Consider the following 20504-nt stretch of genomic DNA (forward strand, 5'->3'; position numbering starts at 1 on the left):
ACCCTAACCCTAACCCTAACCCTAACCCTAACCCTAACCCTAACCCTAACCCTAACCCTAACCCTAACCCTAACCCTAACCCTAACCCTAACCCTAACCCTAACCCTAACCCTAACCCTAACCCTAACCCTAACCCTAACCCTAACCCTAACCCTAACCCTAACCCTAACCCTAACCCTAAAACTAACTCTTACTACTTAGAGCTTCTTTATAAACTTAAGCTTATAACCTATTAAATTATATTCTTATAAGTACTTATTAAATAGATATAATATAGTAGAAGTAGAAATAATAAGAAGGAACTAACTAAGTTAATTATATTAGTTAGTTATAAGTTATATTTTACTTCTAAAATAAATATTAGCTACGTTATATAACCTAGTATTATATAACTTATATTACCTAATTCTAATCTCTAAAGTATCTCTTAGAATATCTAACTAGACTATACTTTCTAATATATATTAATATATAGTATAAGAACTTTTATAAGCTTATATTTATACTTAAGAACTTTAGAGTAGAAAAGTACTACTAGATTTATACTTAGAAGTAAAAGTATAGCTTCTATAGATATAGCTCTAAATTAAATAGTAATAAAGACTTAAATTAGTATAAGCTTATATATCTAGATTATAGTTTATAGTTTAGAGCTTAATATATTTTAGAAGTATAAAATCTCTATTCGATACTATTATAAGCTTAAATACTTAAATATTAGTTTTTAGCTATAGTAAGTAGATAGAGACTAGCTAATATACTATAAAATTAGTTAGAAATAGTACCGATCCGGACTTATAATTAGTACTAGTTATACTTTATACTCTAGAAACTACTTAGACTTTATAACTTCGATAGTACTTATATAGTATATTACTAGTTATATATTAACTATAGTAAGACTTCTAGAACTAGACTCTTCTACTACTCGAGTATATAGTAGTATAACTATTTTATTTATACTAAACTAATATAGCGAAAGAATAACTATAATAAAGAAAGAATCTAATATTACTACTATATATTTTAGATATTTCTAGCCTCTACTAGATACTATAGTACTATAACTAAGTTAGTATATATATACGTCTATACTATAGCCGTTCGGAAATTAAGAAGTATAGACCTCGATATAGGCTAGGAGCATTTCGAGCTCTTATCTAGCTTACGTCCTTTTAGCTCCCTACCGAATATAATAGAAAGTAGACCTTCTCGCCCTATAGTACGAGTTCTCGAGGCGCCTAACCGTAGGATTATTATAAGAGTTACGCGCAGGATAGCTAGGCCCGGTACGAATAATTAAGGTCGAAAGCTACGAATATTAAGCAGTTAGTATAGTTTTATAAAGTGCTACGTGCGCCTCCAAAACAGCAGCTGCGGCGGCACACTGTCTCGTAACAAGATTCGGTAGACTTAGTAAACAAAGCTCTAAGCGCAGACGACACGGAGGACGACGTTTCGAGGGTTAACCCACTTTCGTTACGCGACGTCTGTCAGCCTTGCTTCGACGCACCAACACACAACATCGCCCTTGTGCGCCGATACAACCACCTAGCGGATGACCCCTGCGATCCATTGATTTGTCGGTGTTCGCATCTTCGCTCATCTCGCCTATTCCTGGTCTCTTGAACCGAGACGATGCTCCTAAGGTCATGAGAACGAAGTCAACACGACGAAGACTTATCAATAGCGCTGTGTTCGCTCTCAAGACCGGCAAGATTGTCTTCAATGTTCCACCGCATTCGCATTTTTGCCTCCTCCGACAAGCACCCATCGATGGCTCGAAGCAGTAGCTGCGGCCAGCTTCCGACCCACCAGCGATCGCGGCATATTGCCAGCACATGGCTGTACTGCGCCAGCACGTCGAGCGAATCCGGAGTCCGTTGCTTTAGCTCCTCCACGAACTCATCCGAGCACAAAGATGGCCAGCTAGACAACAGTCTGAGGTCGACACCCGATTTGTAAGCCCATGACTGGCTGAGCATCAGGCCTTCCAGCGACGCCCGGATGACGGGACGATCTTGACGAGCCATGCAGCCATTCATGCTGCCCTCTGCTGTTGTGGAGAATCGATGCGTAGCTCGCGAATCTTCTGCGAATATGACGCCTTGCGTGGATTGTTCACGCCATGGATCGCGGGATGATTGATACAGCTCATATCCTCCACGACAGAGTTGAAAGACCATGAGCACATCCTCAATCGAAACACTGCTTTCCTCGTCGGTGAGTGGTATAGCGAATGCCGAAATGATCAACATGCAGTTGAATCGCAGCAAGCACGGCATTTGCTCCTGATTCACCTCGAGCTTACTATCCAAAGCTCTGTGGAACTGCCTGAGTCCTTTATGCCGATGGACCAACGCGCGAACTCGATACTTGTTGCTGAGCTTCCGTCCAGCACTCCCAACAGGGTTTGCCCCAGGCGTCATGTACTTGATGGCCAAATGCATGCCAGCCAGCGCCAGGATCCCGTGGAACAAGAGAGGATAGGCGTGTGCTTGCCTTGGCACGATGTCCTGCCAGACAGTATAGGCTTGCTTGGGTCCCACCAAGTCCAAAGATATACACGTAATGTAATGGTGCAACAGGAGCAGATCCAGTGAGTCGAAAGAGCCAGCGGCTGGGAGATCCGCGAGCTCGTTCATCTGTATCCAAGCCGAGTCGTTGCCTGCGGAGGGCTGATAACTGCATTCCTTACCACATTGCCTGCATCGTTCGCAAACAGGTCTGGTCTCGTCGCACTACCGTCATCGCTTAGCTTGGCCTTCCGAAGCGTACATCACTGACTTCCTTACCTTTACCTTTCGAGCTTTGCATCTCTCGCAACCTGTTCGGCTCTTTGACTGATGTCGTCCTGTGCCCATCATGTGGACCAAAATGTGCATCAGGACTCAGTTCCGGCATTCTTTGACTGTTATATGCCGCTGCTCGAGATACCCTGACTTGCTAACAGAGTCCATAGTGGCTCGTCACGCGGAGCGAGCTCTAGACTCATTCCTGGCTTACCGAGTGGGCTTGGCAAGTCCATTCGTCCCTAGCTGCTACAACATTCCTCACGCAGGCTGCTTCAGTCCGCCTCGTGGTTATGAGCCTCGCAGGGATAATACGACGTCCGAGCAGAGCCGCTTGACCCGACATCCTAGCGACGAACTTTGCTCTGCCGACCATTCGCTTCGATGCTTGGTGCATTGTCAAGCTGCATGCATATGGTCCTTTCGACTGCCTTATGATCGGATAGGCCCTTGAGACGTACCCGCATAATCATACCATTGTTCTGTCATGAGCATCGAGCCAGCATGGAGTCGACGAGAGTATTGAAGATGCAAGCCGGTGGTCGGTGTCCTAGCGATCCAGTGTGAGCTGTGAGTATGGGAAGAGTAGAGACGGTTCAAAATGAATAGATCGACTAATCGAGCGTCCTTTGTGTTTCACCAGAGCAAAGTTCAGACAATGTCTCTACTGGCAGCCTCTTCTAGAGCAATCTAACGCTGATCGACGATTTGGTATCACCCAACGGCGTAGGGCCATCTAGATTTTCGTCCACATGGACGGAATCGAAGACGGGCATGCTGGGTCATATTGCACAGGAGCGTGCAGGCATCGCAACAGAGAGCCAGACGCTGATGCTTGTCGACATTCCACTGTTCTGGCAACGAGCACAACTCTCTTAGGAACGGTGCATTATGCCCGTTGTCTGAAGCTAGCGTGCAGAAATCTGCCCGGGAGACTGAATATGGTTCAACTGAGTTTCGGCATGCTTGCCCCCGGGCTTCCAGGATGTGAACGTGGGCTGCAGCGTCGGCAGTCCACTGAGACTTAGACCACTGCGCCTCCTGAGAGATCAGTGGAGCTCAAGTCACCGTTGCTTTGACGAATGTTGTTCGTGTGGTGCAGCTTCGAGAGATCAGATGTAGCTTGTAATGAATGAAGAGCAAGGTAAATCAGAAGTGAAAGCAGTTCCCTCGGCTGGCCGGCCGGCACGAATGAAGTTTTGGTCGACTTCGGCGTTTGTCGCGTCCTCAACATCTGCATTCGGTGCTTTGATCATGGTGTCAAAGCCCAGTTTCAAGGGTATGCTTGTGCTAAAATGTTGAGCATGACCTCAGCAACCATGATGCTTATCAAGACTTCCCTGGCAGATTTCTTCACAGAACGTGGGGGCATCATTCGCAAGAAAGTTGGCAGGGTAGCACTCGACAGAGATGGTGTTGGCCCAAGAAGCTTAACGCACCTCATGGGACCTGGGCTCGAGACATCGATCGAAGGTCGGCAGGCGGGCTTAACACGTGTCGTATGTATGCGAGCGTCCCAACATGAAAACTAACCTGCTATCCAGAGGCCTTGTGCACTTGCCGCTCGTATAAACCGGACGACAGCGGTTGCCTAAGCAGTCAGTTAGTGGCGAAAGTTTAAGTAAAGCTCAAGGGATCAATGGTGTCGCTCGTAGCTCCGGGCATAAGGAATACCCTATCGAGAGTCCCAAGCAACAGACAATTGCTCCTGTCGCCGAAATAGGTCGTCCGACGTCTGGCCAAGTATTGCTCGATGCTTGTGTCACGCGAGGTCTCGCGGTGACCCAACGCTCTCACCGGCAAGACAGAGTTGCTACCCCACATGCCACTTCGCCATCCCGCTCCCGACCTCACACTCAACTCCCAATTTCGCTGCAAGGCTACAGGATACCACAATCTCGACGAAATGAGCGCCTCCGACGCTGCTCAATGCCATGCGCTTCGCAAAAGCCTTCTGAACCTCCCACAAGAACTCCACGATCGAATATACGATCTGACCTTCACCACCGCTCCCAAGATCCGCATCTACAAACCTGGACACGGCGACCTGGTTCGCCAGGTCCTTGCCGAGCTGCACGAGAAGTCTCCCTCGAACATCGTGGTGTTTGACGAGCGACTGCCCCATCTGCTCCACGTGTCGCGAGCGAGCCGCGAGCTCTTTGCGAAGTCGTATTTCGGCGGCGACGGCGCAGTTTTCGTCTTCTATGCGCCCGTCAAAATCTGGAGAGTACCTATCGAGAAATGTCATTGGGAGCTCATCAAGGATGCTCGAGTTGCGTTCACGAATTCTCACTATTTGGTGAACTGGGAGAGCAGACAGTTCAAGAACGAGAGAGCGTTCAATTATCCAGGCAAAGACGTAGTGGACAGGATACCAATCCAGTGGCATCATCACATCGAGCGATTGATCAAGCGGAGGATGGAAGCCGCCGGACTTGAGCAGTTGAGACCTTCAGATTAGCTCGTCAACCGGTTCTGAACATAGTGAAGAAAAGCACTTCCTCACTCGGGATGAATCGCTTCATCCGGTATCAGCGCATGTCCCACGCAGACGGGGTTTCGGGCTTTCTCAAAAGTCCCGCGACAAAGTAAAACGATCCTAGCTGCCAGTCACAAGCCTGGCGTTCTTGTAGACGATGCTGATTCTGGAGCATACTTCAGAACTCGCGGGCATCTTCATTTGCAGCCATGTCTGTCTCGATGGCAGATGACAAGGCTGTCATTAATTATAGCAGACGGCCTGCTCCTGTCAAGACAGAAAGCGGCGTAGCTTGCACCAACAGACCAACAGAATCGTAACAAAAGCCGACATCCAGAACTTACACAGCACTAGAAATCGAGGTCCAAAGTGCATCTTTTCCCAGAGATCACTACTCGCCCTAGCCATGTCGGAAGTGGTAGGAGGTTTGGGCTTGTCAAACCCTCAAAGACAAGTGGGCACTCTGTTGCGCGCGGGATTGAGCCTCAACAACAAGACCTGAAACATATTGCGACAACATTTCTGCGCGAGGGACAAGGCTCTCGGTGGCCGGGAATATACTGTCCCCCGCCGCTGGATACACGAGACCCTTCACACGTTCTAATCTTGGAAGACGAACTATGTTGGCAGCATGGAGCAGAAATGGCCGCAGCGTGGGTATAGCGGTCTCGCCTAAACGAGTAGTCTGGAGAATCCTGTGCAGAGGGAGATGTTATATAGTCCTCGGGTATGCTCTCCGGGACCGCTCACTCATCAGAACTCGCCGGTTTCTCCAGAATATCTGCTACACTAAATTCACGACGAGCAGAGATGTCTTCGATCAAATCAACTCTACTGCTTGTTGGCATCAGTGCCGCAAGACTTGCCCGCGCGCAGGACGCCTCCTACTTCGACGGAGGCTGTTCGTTCTTTCCTGAGAAATGCCAGCCATGCTTTGGCATCAACGAGGTGCGTCGCCAAAAACGTCCACACTTGATGCTTTCGCTGACGACGAGATGTGGTTTCCAGTTCAACTTTCTGACGTGGGGCTGGTGTCACACCAAGACAGCGGAGCAAGGAGGCGGATGGCAATGCAGAGGCGCCGAAGGTTGCACCAATCCGAGTCCGCCACCAATAGACCATGACCCGGGAACTTGCGATCGATCACCCTATATCTGCAAGCGGTGCTACACTACGGTGAGCGATCAGTTCGTCCTAAGTGGACACCGCCGTTGGTCGAAAGAGATGCTGATGATATGGCCACAGTATGCCGTTACATTTGGAAACCCGGACGGATGGTGCCATACGTCGAACGGCCAGACTATCAATGGGTTCGAGTGTCGTGGCGCGGAAGGCTGCACGAACTGAATGGACAGAGCTCCATACATCGGCTTGGAGCAGCAATACTGCCGGGGTTGTGAAGCGTCCCATAGAATGCTTTCGACTCAGGACTCGCCGTCTACTCACGTTAGCCCATACATTTCTGCAAAATCGACCAAGATTGCGCTGCGAATTCCCGAGCTAGGACAATTTCATTGCAACGAATTTGCGGCGTCGCAGATGAGGCACATGGCACGCTATACCATTGCGCGATCGCTCCCTCTCCCGGTACCACGTCAGAGACTCAAGTGTTCGTGATCGTTCCGCAAATATCTTGCTTCAGGCGTTAGAATGGTAAGCCATGTCACCAGGGGCGAGAGACCGAAAGCACAATTTGAGCGTTGAATGATATGAGCGAGCGGCCCCAGCCTAGAAATATAGCTTCTCTCGAGGAGGAAGCGAGGAATGCAAACGAAGAGGACACTTGTCTAGCTCGAGACGTTTCCCGCTTGGCACTGTACGTAGCCTTCTCGCTCGGCTGCGCGTATGAGCTCTTCCCTTTCCTCTAGACTCAGCTCACTCGTCGCTCTTGGGACGTCGCCATATAATGCCATGACCAACAGACTTATGGCCGCTGCACCCACGCCGAACCAAAATGTGTTCTTGTAACTTTGTCGAAGCCCATCTTTGTCCACTGTCGCCGATTGTAAGATGTCAGTCAATCCAAGTGTCAGTGCAACACCAAGTTGGAGTACGGAGTTCAAGATGCCGCCAGCAAGACCCTGCTGCGCCAAAGGCAACTTGGTCGTGATGAACACAGTCAGCAGGATCGTAGAGAGGTCGATGCCGATAGTACTGAGGATGGTGGCTGGGAAGATCCAGGCCCAGTAGCTCCAGCCCTCGACCTGCAGCAAAGCAAGTAGTAGCTGCGGACCAACTGATCCGATGCCCGGGATGATGAGCAGCACGCGTCCAGGTACCAAGTGCAGTATCATGCCCTCCATGATGCTGAAAAGTAGCCCCGCGACTCCAAGAGGTACATACCACAGCGCAATCTGAAGTGGCTGGGTGTTCAGAATGTTTTGAAAATAGAGCGTCCCGTAGACGGAAAATATGCCCCAGCACCCGTAGAGAATGAGGACAGCAAAAAGCAGAGGGGTCAGAGACGGTACCAAGAGAACGTCCTTTGGTAGAAGTGGCTCGGATGCAAATCGTGCCTCGAAGACTGCAGCACAGAAGAGCAGGACGATTCCCAAGCAAAAGCATACGGGGATGTATGGGGTCCGCCAACCCGCAGGAGCATGGGCAGATTGCGTAATCGCGAACACGGTGAGGATCAAGCCCGCAACTATGAGCAGTCCACCTGTGTAGTCCATACTGACCTTCTCCGAGTCGTGATCGGCGACATTCGCCCGTGGGAGTGACCAAATCGCATTAAGCAAGGTCACTCCGGAAAGTATTGCTCCAATCCAGAAGTAGAAGCCCCAACGCAGGAATTGCCCAACAACACCAGCGAGTACGATGCCGCCAAAGAACCCAAGGACAGCAGAAGTCCCGTAGATGGAGAACACCAGGTTCTTGCGAGGACCGGGACGATAGATTGAGCCCATCAGCAGAATTCCGCTCGGGAGAGTGGCAGCGGCACCGAGACCTTGAAGTGCCCTGCAGAAGTCCAGCATCAGAGCATTAACGCTAAAGCCTGCGATAATGCTCCATGCCAGCAGCCATATGAGTCCCAGGAGAAAGACCAATCGTCCTCCGAACATGTCTGCCGTCCTGCCAAGGACCAAAAGGAAACTCGCAATGACGAGTGAGAATGCAGTAGCTGGCCATATTGCTGCTGCCTGTGGTATGTCCAACTCTTCGATCAAGGTAGGGAGGATGAGCGTGAAGTCAGAGACGAAATACTCGGTGAGGAATTGCGACATGGATATGCAGAAGACAAACATGGCTTCGTGTAATGTGGTCTGGAAAATGGCGGGACGCTCGCGACCGAGTTCTTCGATGCGTCGCAGTAGGGCATCTTGGTCCGAATCTCCCAGCGACACGTCGTTGCAATCATGTCTTGCTCCAGACTCGATATCGTGTTGCGCCGTCCTCGAGTGCGGCAACGTAGCACCCTCCCTAGATGCCTGGCTGCTTCGATACCATCCCATCTTCCTCCGGGGGCGATTGCGATTGGAAAGGCGTGACTGGAAATTTGCACATGGCTCGAAGAGACGACATTTTATGATATGTTCAGCGACAAGAAGTTATGCTTAGAAATGTTCCGAGCGTCGTTGCCGCAAAACATCGTGTCTTCCCACGCCTGGGCAATGGCACGGCCCCACCTGATTGCGCCTTGGCTGCCGTTTTGGGAATGGTGCCGCGCTCAGACCAGATGAGGTCCAGATGAATGATGCATGCGGGGAAACCAGATTGGTCATGCATCGAAAACTTCGTTTGCGCATGCTCTTCTTGGTGCCTTTGCCATCGACCTTTTCGCACTTGGCCCCGGACCTCGCCGCATGGACGCCATGGCGTCAAGTCTAGCTCCACGACGTGCATGCCACAATTGTCGACGAGACCGGCGGAAATGCGACATGACAGTGCCTCACTGCCAAAAGTGCCAGCTGCGCCGTCAAGAGTGCCAAGGCTACCAGCTACTGTTCAGATGGGAGAAAGGAGTCGCGAGTCGCGGAAAGATGCGTGGCTTGACATTCGAAGAGGATCTTGCTCATGGGAAGCATGGCCTCAGGCGACAAATCCTGCAGCCTAAGCACGATCTTGTCCTGGTTCCCATTCCAAACCCCGTCGACCCGCTATACCAAGGCCTGAGTCCACAGACCAGACTCTATCTCAATTACTGCATGTTCTCCCAGATTGCATCACTACTGTCCTGCGCCATTCTGACAGCTGTACAGTCGTGGAAAAGGTCTGCTCCGATCTAGTGCTGTAGGACGTACCGCATCGCAACCCCTTTCGCGATCTGGTTCCAATGGCTGCAGCGTACCCCAGTCTTCTGCACATCATGATTGCCAACGCAGCACTGCACATGTCGATGATGGGCAAGCGGGATCGCGTACCGGCTTTTACTGCCCATCATGTTGTCGCGCTTGCAGCGAAGCAGCATGCTCTAGAGGCACTGAATGAGGCGCTGAGCCACATGAGCCTTGCAGATATCGATGCTATCCTTGGCATAGTTCTGCTGTTTGTTGAATTCGATCTCATCAGCTCTGGGAGTAATGACTGGCGACAACATGTCCATAGCACGTGTCCACTTGTCAAGATGATATATGAGCCTGGGAATTCTGGTACAACCATGACGCCGCTTCGTCGGTGCCTCGTGTCACACTGCCTGGTGTACCCCTCTCCGATGCCCCACTGCGATTTGGTCGTCAGCTGATTCAAAGCGTCAGGTTCGGTATCCTCGGATGCACGCTCACGCACCCATCGAGCTTACGGCCAAGCACGACCATTCAAAGTGGGGCACTGTCTCTACTAGAGGATGCAGAGGGCAATCACTGTTCGTCCTTCCCGACCGAGCTGCTTGACCTCTTAGTAAGAGCCGCCCTCTTGTCGAAAGACAGTCTCCCTTCTGGCTCGGGCCATCGCCCATGGTCAATCAGCGTTGAGGCACAAATCATTCTGTCTGCAGCCAGGTCGTTCAAGGCGCGTGAATGGGCAGCAAATGTCCAGGCGCGTTCGCTGCAGCCAGATGTGGAGCATCGAATCAACGTCGCTTGTGCACATCAAGCTGCAACCTGTATCTATCTGGTCAGATTTCTATTCAGCCAGCGCGAGGCTGCGTCAATGCAACCCTTGCTGGATTCGTGGATCGAACAGGTCCAGTCGCGTTTGGCAGGAATATCAATAGAGCACAGACTGTTCGCTGCCACGGCCTGGCCTGCGTTCATTGCAGCAGCAGAATCGGGGGATGAAGCAGTGCATGTTTGGGCACGACACCATTTTGAGAAGCTGTGGACTGTACAACCTTGGGGCCTGGTCCGAGGTGCTCTTTCTGTCCTGGAAGAGCTGTGGTCTGCTAAAGCGGCCGAGCAGGTTACTGATCAACACGCTGGGTGGATGGAGTTCATGAAACACAGCGAATCAGCTTGGTTGATTCTATGATGGGGTCCTGCACACGAAGAACACAGTCTGCCTCGACTCTCTTCCTGGACTGCATGGTAGCGACACTGTGTCACGTCTGGGGCGTTCAAGCCTCTAGAAGTGGCCTGCCTCTGAATTACCTCGCAAAGAATCCGAAGCACGTACACTTTCACCAGCCACACAAAGGGTGCTGCACCTTTGTGGCACCTGCAGAATACTGGAGAGATCACGAATACGGTCGACGATCGCTTGCAGTGATACGGGAGGCAGCATGGAGCTCTCTATAACTTCGCACTGCGGCTTTGAGGTCGACACAGAGCGATGCATTTCCGTCATCGGAAATCATTCCGAAGCCTGACTGACGAGTATCATTTTCTACGCTACCAAATCCGGCCGCTGCAATCCTTGCTGGCCCCAGTATTCCATGGCATATTGCTTGAGTCGTCTCTGTTCCCTCGCATTTGGGGCGTCTGTGGTCAGACCGCGACGCCGGCGACTTTCCGCCAACTCAGCCATTTCTACATCATTCGATCCAAGCGTGGCGTGGCAAGAACGCATTTCGTATGATCGAATCTCGCAATTCTTCCAGCCCGTTGCAGGAAATCGACAGGCATCCTCCCAGTCGCTTGTGAAGTAGTGGAGGAATGTTCCATGTGTCACCAGCGCGATTTCGATTGTTGCCGATTTGTGCAGGTAATTCTTGGTGGCAAGATCGAATAGGAAGCGACGAAGTGCAAAGGCACGATACGTGATAGCCTTGTCGCTTGGGCTATAACGACTTCCTAGATGTTTTTGATTCTATCCATTGCGGACCAACGAGAGATCTACAGCCAGACCTCTTTCATTGACGAACTCCCGTAATTGCTCAGGGTCTGAACCAGTATCACATGCATCGTCTGAAGTTTCCTGCGCATCAGGGAGCGCCAGGACTGTCTTCTTTGTCGAGTTCAATATTTCTTCTAATGCAAGACAGGCGGTCTGCAAAGTTCGTCGACTTGGTGATGCTGCGATCAGCAGATTGTCTTTCTTTTCCAGCTCCCCACCAGGAAAGTGGATCTTCCATGCCAGTCTTGATCGCGCCTCGCCGTCCGGAGTCAGAAGAGGGTCATGCAACGTGTAGTCTTCCATCAGGTTGTGGACGCCTTGGCCATGGCGGATGCAATGGATGATGACAGTCATGGCGTTGACACGCTCTTAGCGGCTCTCTGTCCACTTCTCGATCTACAGATAGAGCTTAGAATTGGGCACACCATCGAGTGGTTGATATACAATCTAGCCATCGAAGGCATAACTCACAGCTCTGGGCGGCAGTATGTATTGATAATAGAACCTGTCATTATAATCTGAGAGCGCACAAGAAATGGAAAATGTATACGAACTGAGCAGAGGCCCAGATTCAGTATCCTAGTTGATGTTAGGGCCACCCAGCTGCCGCTAGCTGCTTGGCTGCCTAATATGGCATAGTCGTGCATCACTCTGCCGACAGCACTGGAGGTTGCTTCGATAGCTGATCAGCTCATGACTTCAAAGAGCTTTTTTCGAATATGACGCAGGGCTGCCATGGTTCCCTACAGGCGCGCTTTTGCCGCACTACTCTCTAGGTTTGCCCTCGCTTCGGCGTTCAATCGTTTCCACGTTTGCTTTCGAAGCTCATGTCCATTCGTAAAATCCCGGAACCATTCCCTTCGGAATTTGGGCAATGGTCGCCCCTTGCCGTCCTTGACTTCTCCACTGAGACTTCGGAGACGTTCAAACGTGTCTTCGAAATCCGGATAAACCAACGCAAACTTCGGCCCATCTCCTTTCTTCTTGATGCGGTCCTCTTCCCAGGCCTTCATCTCTTCTCGGGACGGTAACGTTCCACGACCGGATAACAAAGACGCTGCATAAATAGCCTGCCACTCGAAGATCTTGAAGGTCAGACCGGCGTTGACAGCACCTACAAAGAGTAAAGTAGGATCATGCTGCCACACGACATGCTCATACAAGTCCGGAATTCGATTGTTGCGTGTCGCCACTTGAGGTAGGAACGGAATCGTCCACGTGTAGCCGGTTCCGAAGATAATGTGGTCCACGTCGTCAATCACTGTGCCATCCTCTAGATGGACGGTTCGGCCAACGATTTGGGATATAGAAGGGTGGCGCTGGATCAAAGGATGATTGAACGCTTCGCCGCCGAAATAGACATTGAATTTGTGTCCAATGACGATTGCATGTACTGGAGCCACTGTGACGGACGTGAGATCGAAAGCTATGTCTGCAGCTGAGACCGAAGCACCAACCACAACTACACGCTGGATCAATTGAGCAACATCGTTCACGTAAAGCTGAGATCGAGCCAACTCACCTTATCTTTGTACAAATCTCTGCCACGGAAATGCTTGCTATGGATCACGCTGCCAGGTCGGTCTTTCTCGAACTCGTCCAGACCTTTGAAGTTGCATGTTAGCCGATTTCGCGCTATACATGTATATCTCGTACACGACAGAGACTGTTACAGTCTCCAGTCTCACTCGACTTCACCGATTCTGAGCTATCATGCAGCAAGACTTACCCGGAATTGCAGGAATGTAAGGCACGTTGTAATGCCCACTGGCAACAATAACGGCATCGAATTCTTCTGTCCACCAGTAATCATGTTCCTGTCCTGGATTCCGGAGCGTCACTTGCCATACCGATCCAACCTTTTCAGCTCGCTCGACGCTCGTGTTGTACGAGACGAAGTCCTCATACCCATTCCGTTTTACCAGAGATTGAATGTATTGACGCATCACCTTCCAATGTCGGTACGGAGATTTGGGCCCGTATAACCTTTTGGAGTACCCGCTCACTACTCCGGGTATAGGCTCCTGGCTGAATTGCATCGCTTCCGCGACAACATTGGTTTCGAGGTAAGGGTATGCTGTAGCTTCATCGAATCTCTGCTGATGTGTCTTCGGACGTATCGTTGGTGACTGCTCCGGTATTGTCAAAGGTGGGTCTGCAGTCCGGTCACCTAGCTGTGATATATTGGAAATGGTTGGTGGCAGGCCTTCATCACCGCTCCTGGAAGGCACTCGCTATGAGTATCACTTTCGTAGGCACGCTCGATGCAACATGAGGACGCAATTGCTTACCAGCATCCTCCAGCCTCACGTCTTCTTTCGAAGACGCGGATTAGATCGAAAGCCTTTTCCTGCGCGAGTGCATCGATGACAATGGCACCAGCAGGCCCAGCACCAACGACTGCGACTCTCTTGATTGAATTCCCACTCATTCTTGCATTAGCTTCACGGTCCTCCTTTGACTGGTGTCGACTCTGGATGGGGGCGTTCAATCCTCGAAATATGCTGCCGTCGAAAGCGCACTGACGACACCGATTCCATGCAATGTACCTGAACTCGACGTCGAGCTGGAGAAGTGAAGTCCAGAGCTTCAAAATGTCGTGCTTTGCTCTGCGACTGACGACACGCGACGCATCCTTGCTTCCAAGCTGTCCATGGCTCACCATATGGACATGATTGGCCTCAGCCAGGGTTATCTGAGCCCTAGCCTGGGGAAAGATGGCGTTTGTCAAGGGTTTCTCTGGGCACCTCTGAGCAACACAACACTCAAGAAGAGATCATGAAGCGAATACGTTGAGATAATGCTGTGCTCTTGATGGAGACCTTATAACTTGCGTCAGACACTCGAAGGAAACACACCCCTATCGCAAGACATATTCTTTATACCAGTCGATAATTATTGAGAATGGCACCGAGAGAGGTCTCAGTAGCTAAGAAGGACTGGCCGAATGCCGAGGATCTGGTTGTGGATGAACTCGAAACAAGTAGGAAAACTTCTGGCAGCTCAGCTGAATCTGCAAGGCCTGCTGTTCGAGATTGTGCAAGGCCTTCAGAAGGAGATCGTGAGAAAGTGGGAATAAGAGAGGAGCTCGATTCGGAGCTGCAGGATGTGGCGAAGGCGAAGACAAAGTGAGTAGAATGCTTTCGCAGTTGTTCTCCCACAACCTCATGCAGTCTAGTAACCACCAACTGAACCATCTGCTCTAGGGTCGATTTCTTAGTGCTGTTGATTTTGGTGTTTGGACTCCTTGTCTTCCAACTTGATCGCATGAACCTCGCATCAGCCCTCACCGGCGGTTTTGCTGAAGACATTAGGGTCGGCCAGAACACCATAAATCTTGGAAACCAACTCATGTTCATGGGTATTGTTGTTCTCGAGATTCCTGCGAACATGATGCTGCAACGCCTTGGTCCGAGGATCTGGATATCGACACAAGTATGCGTCTTCGGTCTGATAGCAACCCTGCAGGTTTTCGTGAAGGATCGCACAGGCTTTCTAATGGCAAGATTGATGCTGGGATTTGCCGAAGCGGGCTACATTCCTTGTGCGGCATACACCTTGAGTAACTGGTATACAAGACGCGAACCGGCGAAGAGGATGAGTGTATTCTTTTTCGGCATGTTTGGAGGCAATGCGATCAGTCCACTTCTGGCCTCCGGAATCCTGCAGCTAGATGGCCAGAGAGGGTTGAAGGGATGGCAATGGCTGTTTCTGTGTATGCCACACCACTGTCCCCCTCAATGACCTTGTGTGCTGACGAACTGGTACAGTGGAAGGCGTTCTCACTATCCTGATCGGTGTCCTTATGTTCTTCTGCCTTCCGGGTAGCCCGGACGATCCCAAAGCCGCTAATCGGCTCAGGCTATATGAGATTCACCACGAATGATCGAGAAGTTCTCACAGTACGCTTGGAGAAGGACGACCCGGAACGACACTTCTCACAAGGAATAAACTTGCGTCTAGTGTGGAGCACAGTCTCCTACTGGCGACGATGGCCACATTACGTCTCGACTTTTGCTGTCTTCTCGACTTGGTCACCGTTGACCACTTACACGCCTTCCATCATCATGTTAGTCTGCGTGGCAGTATTCTGATAAGTCAAGATCTTGCTAACATCTACAGGACTCTCGGCTTCGAACGAGTGCCAGCTAATGCGCTCGCAGCAGTTGGTGGATGTCTTGCCCTCCTTGTCGTCTTTATGATGGGTTACATAAGCGATCGAACGAACCAGAGGGGTGCCACAGTGATCGCTGCTCAGCTGTGCTACCTCACTGTGTTGATTACAGCTCGTCAGGTTTATCCACATGTTGGAAAATGGTCAAGATTTGTTTTGTGGACGGCGGTGAACAGTTTCGCTGTTGGCTACCATCCAGTGCACAATTCTTGGGTTCAGTTGAACTGCCATGAGGCACGAGAAAGAAGCATCGCTATCGCGTACGTCTCCCCTGCACTGTATACCGAGCTGAAGTTTCCTGACCTGATTCTAGAATGTGGGTAATGTCGGCGATCAGCGGATTGATGGTGGGAACACAGTACTTCCGCGCGAGCGACAGGCCATTGTAGGTGAAAAACTCCCTTCCACGAAAACTTCTCTAACGAAAGTTAGCTACGACACTGGCCTTCGAACGATGATTATTATGGTCTCAATCAGTGTAGTATTTGCTGCAATCCAGATCATCATATACGTAGCGTATAATCAGCGAGCGAGAAGAGGAGGTCAGACAGGACAATCCTTCTATATAACATAATTATAGAGAAGAGTCTGAGGTTGCGACTGTCACTAAGGTCCAACATGAAGCCCAGACTACACTTGAGTGGCTATCAAGCAGAGACAAAATATGGCCTTCCACGCGTTGATGCATTCTGAGCTGGATACTCCCGACTATTCATATGGACTTCGACTTCAACTTCATCAAGAAGCAGTGAATTCAAACGCTGACGGATCAGGCCATCGCAAATGTCAACGACATCTTGGGAGAATGATCATAGCCCACTGTGCGGAAGCATGTGGGGTCGGAAGACAGTGGGTGGTGGTCAATGTGGGCATCCGGGGGCCTGATCATCGTTCCAACATTAGACAACGGCTGAAGCAACTTTGAACTGTTTTGCTCACCTGGCAGTCTCAGCAGCACTCCCCGTGCTATTGGACAGCCATGGTGCGACAGGGCGGCGTTGAGGCGTGTGCTCATGGGAGCACCGACCATCGTAATGAAGGGTATTCCAATGCCGCTCAAGGATCTACAACTTCTGGACCTCTGTCGGTTATCATTGTTGGAGGAGGAATTGGAGGACTTTCGGCTGCCATCGCATTGCGAAGAGCAGGTCACAATGTGATCGTCCTAGAGCAAGGAATTGCTGAGGCCCAGACTGGTGCTCCAATCCATTTGCAACCCAATTCGAATGGCATCGTGAGACGGCTTGGACTGACGCCTGAGCTGTTCGGCGCGAAGGAGGTGACTCGAGTGACTGAATATGTACCCAACGGCTCCCTGGTACGATCTTTCGATATGGTCGAATCCAACAAAAAGTGGCAGCATCCATGGCAGCTTGTCCCTTCTGACAAATTTCACGCAGAGCTCCGCAAGACGGCCACATTGAAGCAAGGACAAGGTCAGCCGGTCGATATACGGCATTCCTCTTCCGTGGTGTCGACAGACAATCAGAATGCTTGGGCAACACTATCAACTGGAGAGGTTGTGCAAGGTGATGTGCTCATCGGTGCAGATGGAGTATGTTCGGGGACGAGGAAGACACTTCCAGCGGCAGCAGACATTACACCCTCATTCTCTGGTCACAGCGCTCTACACTTCCTTGTAAGCAAGAAAGAGGCGTTGGGAGACCCCGCAACCGAGAAGTTCGTACCGAAAGACGGTGAAATCGTTACGTGGCTTGGAGATCACGGTAGACTCGTTGCTTACCCGTGCCGGAGTGATGGGCTGTTGGAATTTGTCTGCATTCACCCTGGCGAGAAACAAGGTAACGCTCTCGACGACTCTGATACGAAAAGCAGGGACACTCTGCTGTACATGAGCGATGATCTTGGGGATGCGTTCCGAGCACTGCTTGCGAAAGCCAATAAGCAGCAGTCATCCACGCACTGGCCGCTGTTCGACATGGCGAAGCTTCCTACATGGACCAACAAGAAGCTGGCCCTTCTGGGTGAAGCTGCCCATACCTTTCATCCCCATCATGAATTTGGAGCTGGACAGGCGATTGAGGATGCCGCTGCTATCGCTGTCGTCTTGCCTTTGGGAACCGCGTTGGAAGAAGTCGAAGAGCGACTGAAGCTATACGAGACGTGCCGGTATGAGCGTGCACACTGGGTTCGGGAGTACGCACACATGGCGGAGGGCCACAGAGGAGGAGACGAGGCGATGCACGGTAGGGTCTCGCTTCGATCGTGAGACTTGATCGTCGATTGACTGACTGACTGCGCTATGTTCAGAATTTACCAATTACCATTTGTGTCACGACGAGTTCGACAGCGCCACCAAGAAGTTCGATGAATGGAAATGGGCAAAGAATCCAAGATTGTACTGGCGAATGCCCGTCGCCTTTGGACCGACACCTGGGCCTCGACAGGCCTTGTACACGGATCAACCTCAGCCTGCTCGCCACTCAACATTCACAACCGCCTCTATAAGCTTCAAGACCTCACGCACATTTCTCCAGAATTTGTTCCCCACCAGCTCTTTCACATTCAAAGATCCAGGCACCATCGCTTATGCTAGTCTCTCGCAAACTACACTTGACAGAATGGAGTGGCTTGGTGGTTCAGGATACAAACATTTTGGTCTCTACATCCATGGTGTGCGCTATACAAAGCAAGACGGAAGTACGATCAACGGAACATATCTACCATTGCTTTTCGAAAACCTGACCGATCCCATCATCAGTGGTCGTGACGAGCTCGGCTTTCCCAAGGTCTACTGCGCCATTGATGTCCGCCGAAGAAAAGACTCTTACCACGTACGCACATCCTGGCAGGAGGCTACGTTCGGAAAGTTCAATCTCGACGATCTAGAGTCTTCTGATCCAGGCACTACGGCAAAGCCTGCTAGTGATGGATCCAACTATGGCACATTAACATACAAGTACATTCCTGCAGTGGGAGAGCCTGGAAAAGCAGATGTAGCGTATGCAGTGGTTGTGCCGCACGAAGAAACGGCGAAACAAATGCCAAGTGAAGTAACGAGAGTCTGGGAGAGTACGAGGCCAAGCTTCGAGTTTGATGATCTGACACCGACGGACGTACCGACCTTGCATCACATTGTGTCAACGTTGAAACGAATGCCAGTCTACGAGTATGTTAGTGGTAGGATAGTGGAGGGCCTCGGAGTGCCAGATGTCTCTTCGGCGAGAAGGATTGAGTAGTGACAGTGAAAACGCCCATTGCATATGCCCAACTTTCTGGGCCATCTAGAATAGTCGATGTCCTGCCCTTCAATGTCTTCACAATTAAAATACATCGCCTGGGCTAGGTTGGAATATGATAGCCTCGCAGGCAGCATGTCTGGGTTGACGGCAGGATCGATAGACAGATGCTACAATCCAAGGAATAGCAAATGCAATTCATCGGAGTAAAAAGCACCATGTCCAGAGGCTTTGAGCGGCCGCAATATGTGAGGTCTTTGTAGCTCAGCCAGCTTCTTCACCTCAATCACCGCCTCCGTGCGCCAAGTCCAAATTGCTGGGGTCTAACTCTTTTTTCTCTTCTTCTGTCAACTTGACGCCGTACTTGTCCTGTAACTTCCGCAACTTATCCGCCGATCGACATTGCCGAACGTCGGTGACGCCTGAAATGTTTTCCGTCCCGAGAGTACCATTGTTGTATCTCGGGAGCTCAATCGTGCCATCGGCATTGCAGAGAATGGCTTGACGCAGATACCAGAAACAGTGAGCAAAGTGCGGTGCTTCGGTCTGGTCGATACCGATATGTCCGCCGTAGTGTGCTCGTTGCATGGCTCTTCGCATCATGCCCAGGCAGTGCAGGCTGTGGAACCTGTTCAAAGCATGTTAGCTACGAAGCAAGGTATTCTTGTCAGTCCCGATGTGCTCACATTCCAATTAAGCCCCACTCAGTCAAGTCTGCAGGACCCAGGCTATTGTCTTTTGGCAGCCTGATGCTACCTTGCGCTGGGGCAATATCGTCTGCCCACAGATAGTCATACTTGTAGTCCAGACTCATGTACCTCGGATCACTTCCATAAGTCAACTGCACATCGCCGATTTCACCACTTGTGGAGCGATGTGTGCCACGAAAGTATGCATCGCTGAGATTCAGAGCCACAAGAACGATAACGAAGGGTACCAAGATCCGTAGCAGGATGTACGGGAGGACCGTCCACAGCTGTAGGATTCGTCTTCGGTGTTTTGTTTGTCCCGCAAATGGATCGATCCACTCCCCGTGTGGTGTTAACGGCGTCTCTGCACCAATCTCGAGCGAAGCCTGTGAGCGCTGTCGGAGGTGGCCGCTTTCGTGGTTCAGCTTCTGATACTCCATGGCGTCGACAGCATGTTCGGAGGAACAATACTAAGAGGCGACTTCGAAGTCATAATGCGAGTCATCAATGCAGCGCTACACCTGATTGAGACCCGTTTAGGGAAGACGCTGAGCTGGAAGGCGATTTAGACAAAGAGAGCCTCGATGTTGCTCCTTTGTTACCACTCTCGCGAAACATCAGCAGGACGGAATGTCGGCTGAGAACAAAGAGCACTGGAATGTGGGCACTCTGGCGGCAGCTCTGCGACAGAAGAGTGTTGCAAGACGAACGCCGTAGTTTTGTGCTGATAGATACTAAGCTTGCCATCCTTTGCTCGCCTGCAGGTCTTGACATATCTCTGCATCAAGGTCGCTGCGAGAACCATCCAATACGTGACTTCACCCGAGTGGGCTCAGCGGGCTCGGCAAACGTTTGTGGCGATGTCTTGGACATGGAGACCCAGCTTGCCCCATCGTCGACGGCGGGCCGCCACTTCCTTAAAAGTAGAGCCTCCGTATCCATGGCTGCGCTCACGCA

At 50.8% G+C, this 20504-nt stretch overlaps 9 protein-coding genes across 9 annotated transcripts; 4 read left to right on the forward strand and 5 right to left on the reverse strand.

Annotated features, from left to right (window-relative positions):
- Positions 1-1664: 1664 nt before the first annotated feature.
- Positions 1665-2645, reverse strand: RHO25_010253 (uncharacterized protein; the record flags this gene model as incomplete). The annotated part of the gene is made up of 1 exon (XM_065603271.1): positions 1665-2645. One exon carries the CDS (start codon positions 2643-2645, stop codon positions 1665-1667), a length of 981 nt encoding a protein of 326 aa, XP_065459343.1.
- A 1969-nt stretch (positions 2646-4614) lies between these two features.
- On the forward strand, positions 4615-5253 carry RHO25_010254 (uncharacterized protein; the record flags this gene model as incomplete). Its single annotated transcript, XM_023602819.1, has 1 exon — positions 4615-5253. One exon carries the CDS (start codon positions 4615-4617, stop codon positions 5251-5253), a length of 639 nt encoding a protein of 212 aa, XP_023451522.1.
- A 1805-nt stretch (positions 5254-7058) lies between these two features.
- Positions 7059-8726, reverse strand: RHO25_010255 (uncharacterized protein; the record flags this gene model as incomplete). The annotated part of the gene is made up of 1 exon (XM_023602818.1): positions 7059-8726. The coding sequence occupies one exon, from the start codon at positions 8724-8726 to the stop codon at positions 7059-7061; it is 1668 nt and encodes a 555-aa protein (XP_023451523.1).
- Positions 8727-9547: 821 nt separating this feature from the next.
- On the forward strand, positions 9548-9955 carry RHO25_010256 (uncharacterized protein; the record flags this gene model as incomplete). The annotated part of the gene is made up of 1 exon (XM_065603272.1): positions 9548-9955. The coding sequence occupies one exon, from the start codon at positions 9548-9550 to the stop codon at positions 9953-9955; it is 408 nt and encodes a 135-aa protein (XP_065459344.1).
- Positions 9956-11457: 1502 nt separating this feature from the next.
- RHO25_010257 (uncharacterized protein) lies at positions 11458-11838 on the reverse strand (the record flags this gene model as incomplete). Its single annotated transcript, XM_065603273.1, has 1 exon — positions 11458-11838. The coding sequence occupies one exon, from the start codon at positions 11836-11838 to the stop codon at positions 11458-11460; it is 381 nt and encodes a 126-aa protein (XP_065459345.1).
- A 389-nt stretch (positions 11839-12227) lies between these two features.
- On the reverse strand, positions 12228-13915 carry RHO25_010258 (uncharacterized protein; the record flags this gene model as incomplete). The annotated part of the gene is made up of 4 exons (XM_023602817.1): positions 12228-12953; positions 13007-13089; positions 13214-13704; positions 13776-13915. The coding sequence occupies 4 exons, from the start codon at positions 13913-13915 to the stop codon at positions 12228-12230; spliced, it is 1440 nt and encodes a 479-aa protein (XP_023450701.1).
- A 473-nt stretch (positions 13916-14388) lies between these two features.
- Positions 14389-15370, forward strand: RHO25_010259 (uncharacterized protein; the record flags this gene model as incomplete). The annotated part of the gene is made up of 3 exons (XM_065603274.1): positions 14389-14612; positions 14691-15199; positions 15255-15370. 3 exons carry the CDS (start codon positions 14389-14391, stop codon positions 15368-15370), a joined length of 849 nt encoding a protein of 282 aa, XP_065459346.1.
- Positions 15371-16637: 1267 nt separating this feature from the next.
- Positions 16638-18858, forward strand: RHO25_010260 (uncharacterized protein; the record flags this gene model as incomplete). Its single annotated transcript, XM_023602816.1, has 2 exons — positions 16638-17865; positions 17930-18858. The coding sequence occupies 2 exons, from the start codon at positions 16638-16640 to the stop codon at positions 18856-18858; spliced, it is 2157 nt and encodes a 718-aa protein (XP_023450702.1).
- Positions 18859-19140: 282 nt separating this feature from the next.
- Positions 19141-19987, reverse strand: RHO25_010261 (uncharacterized protein; the record flags this gene model as incomplete). Its single annotated transcript, XM_023602815.1, has 2 exons — positions 19141-19486; positions 19545-19987. 2 exons carry the CDS (start codon positions 19985-19987, stop codon positions 19141-19143), a joined length of 789 nt encoding a protein of 262 aa, XP_023451525.1.
- Between the last annotated feature and the right edge of the window lie 517 nt (positions 19988-20504).

The sequence above is a fragment of the Cercospora beticola genome, chromosome 7, assembly GCF_033473495.1.
Source record: "Cercospora beticola chromosome 7, complete sequence".
NCBI classification, from domain to species: Eukaryota; Fungi; Ascomycota; class Dothideomycetes; order Mycosphaerellales; family Mycosphaerellaceae; genus Cercospora; species Cercospora beticola.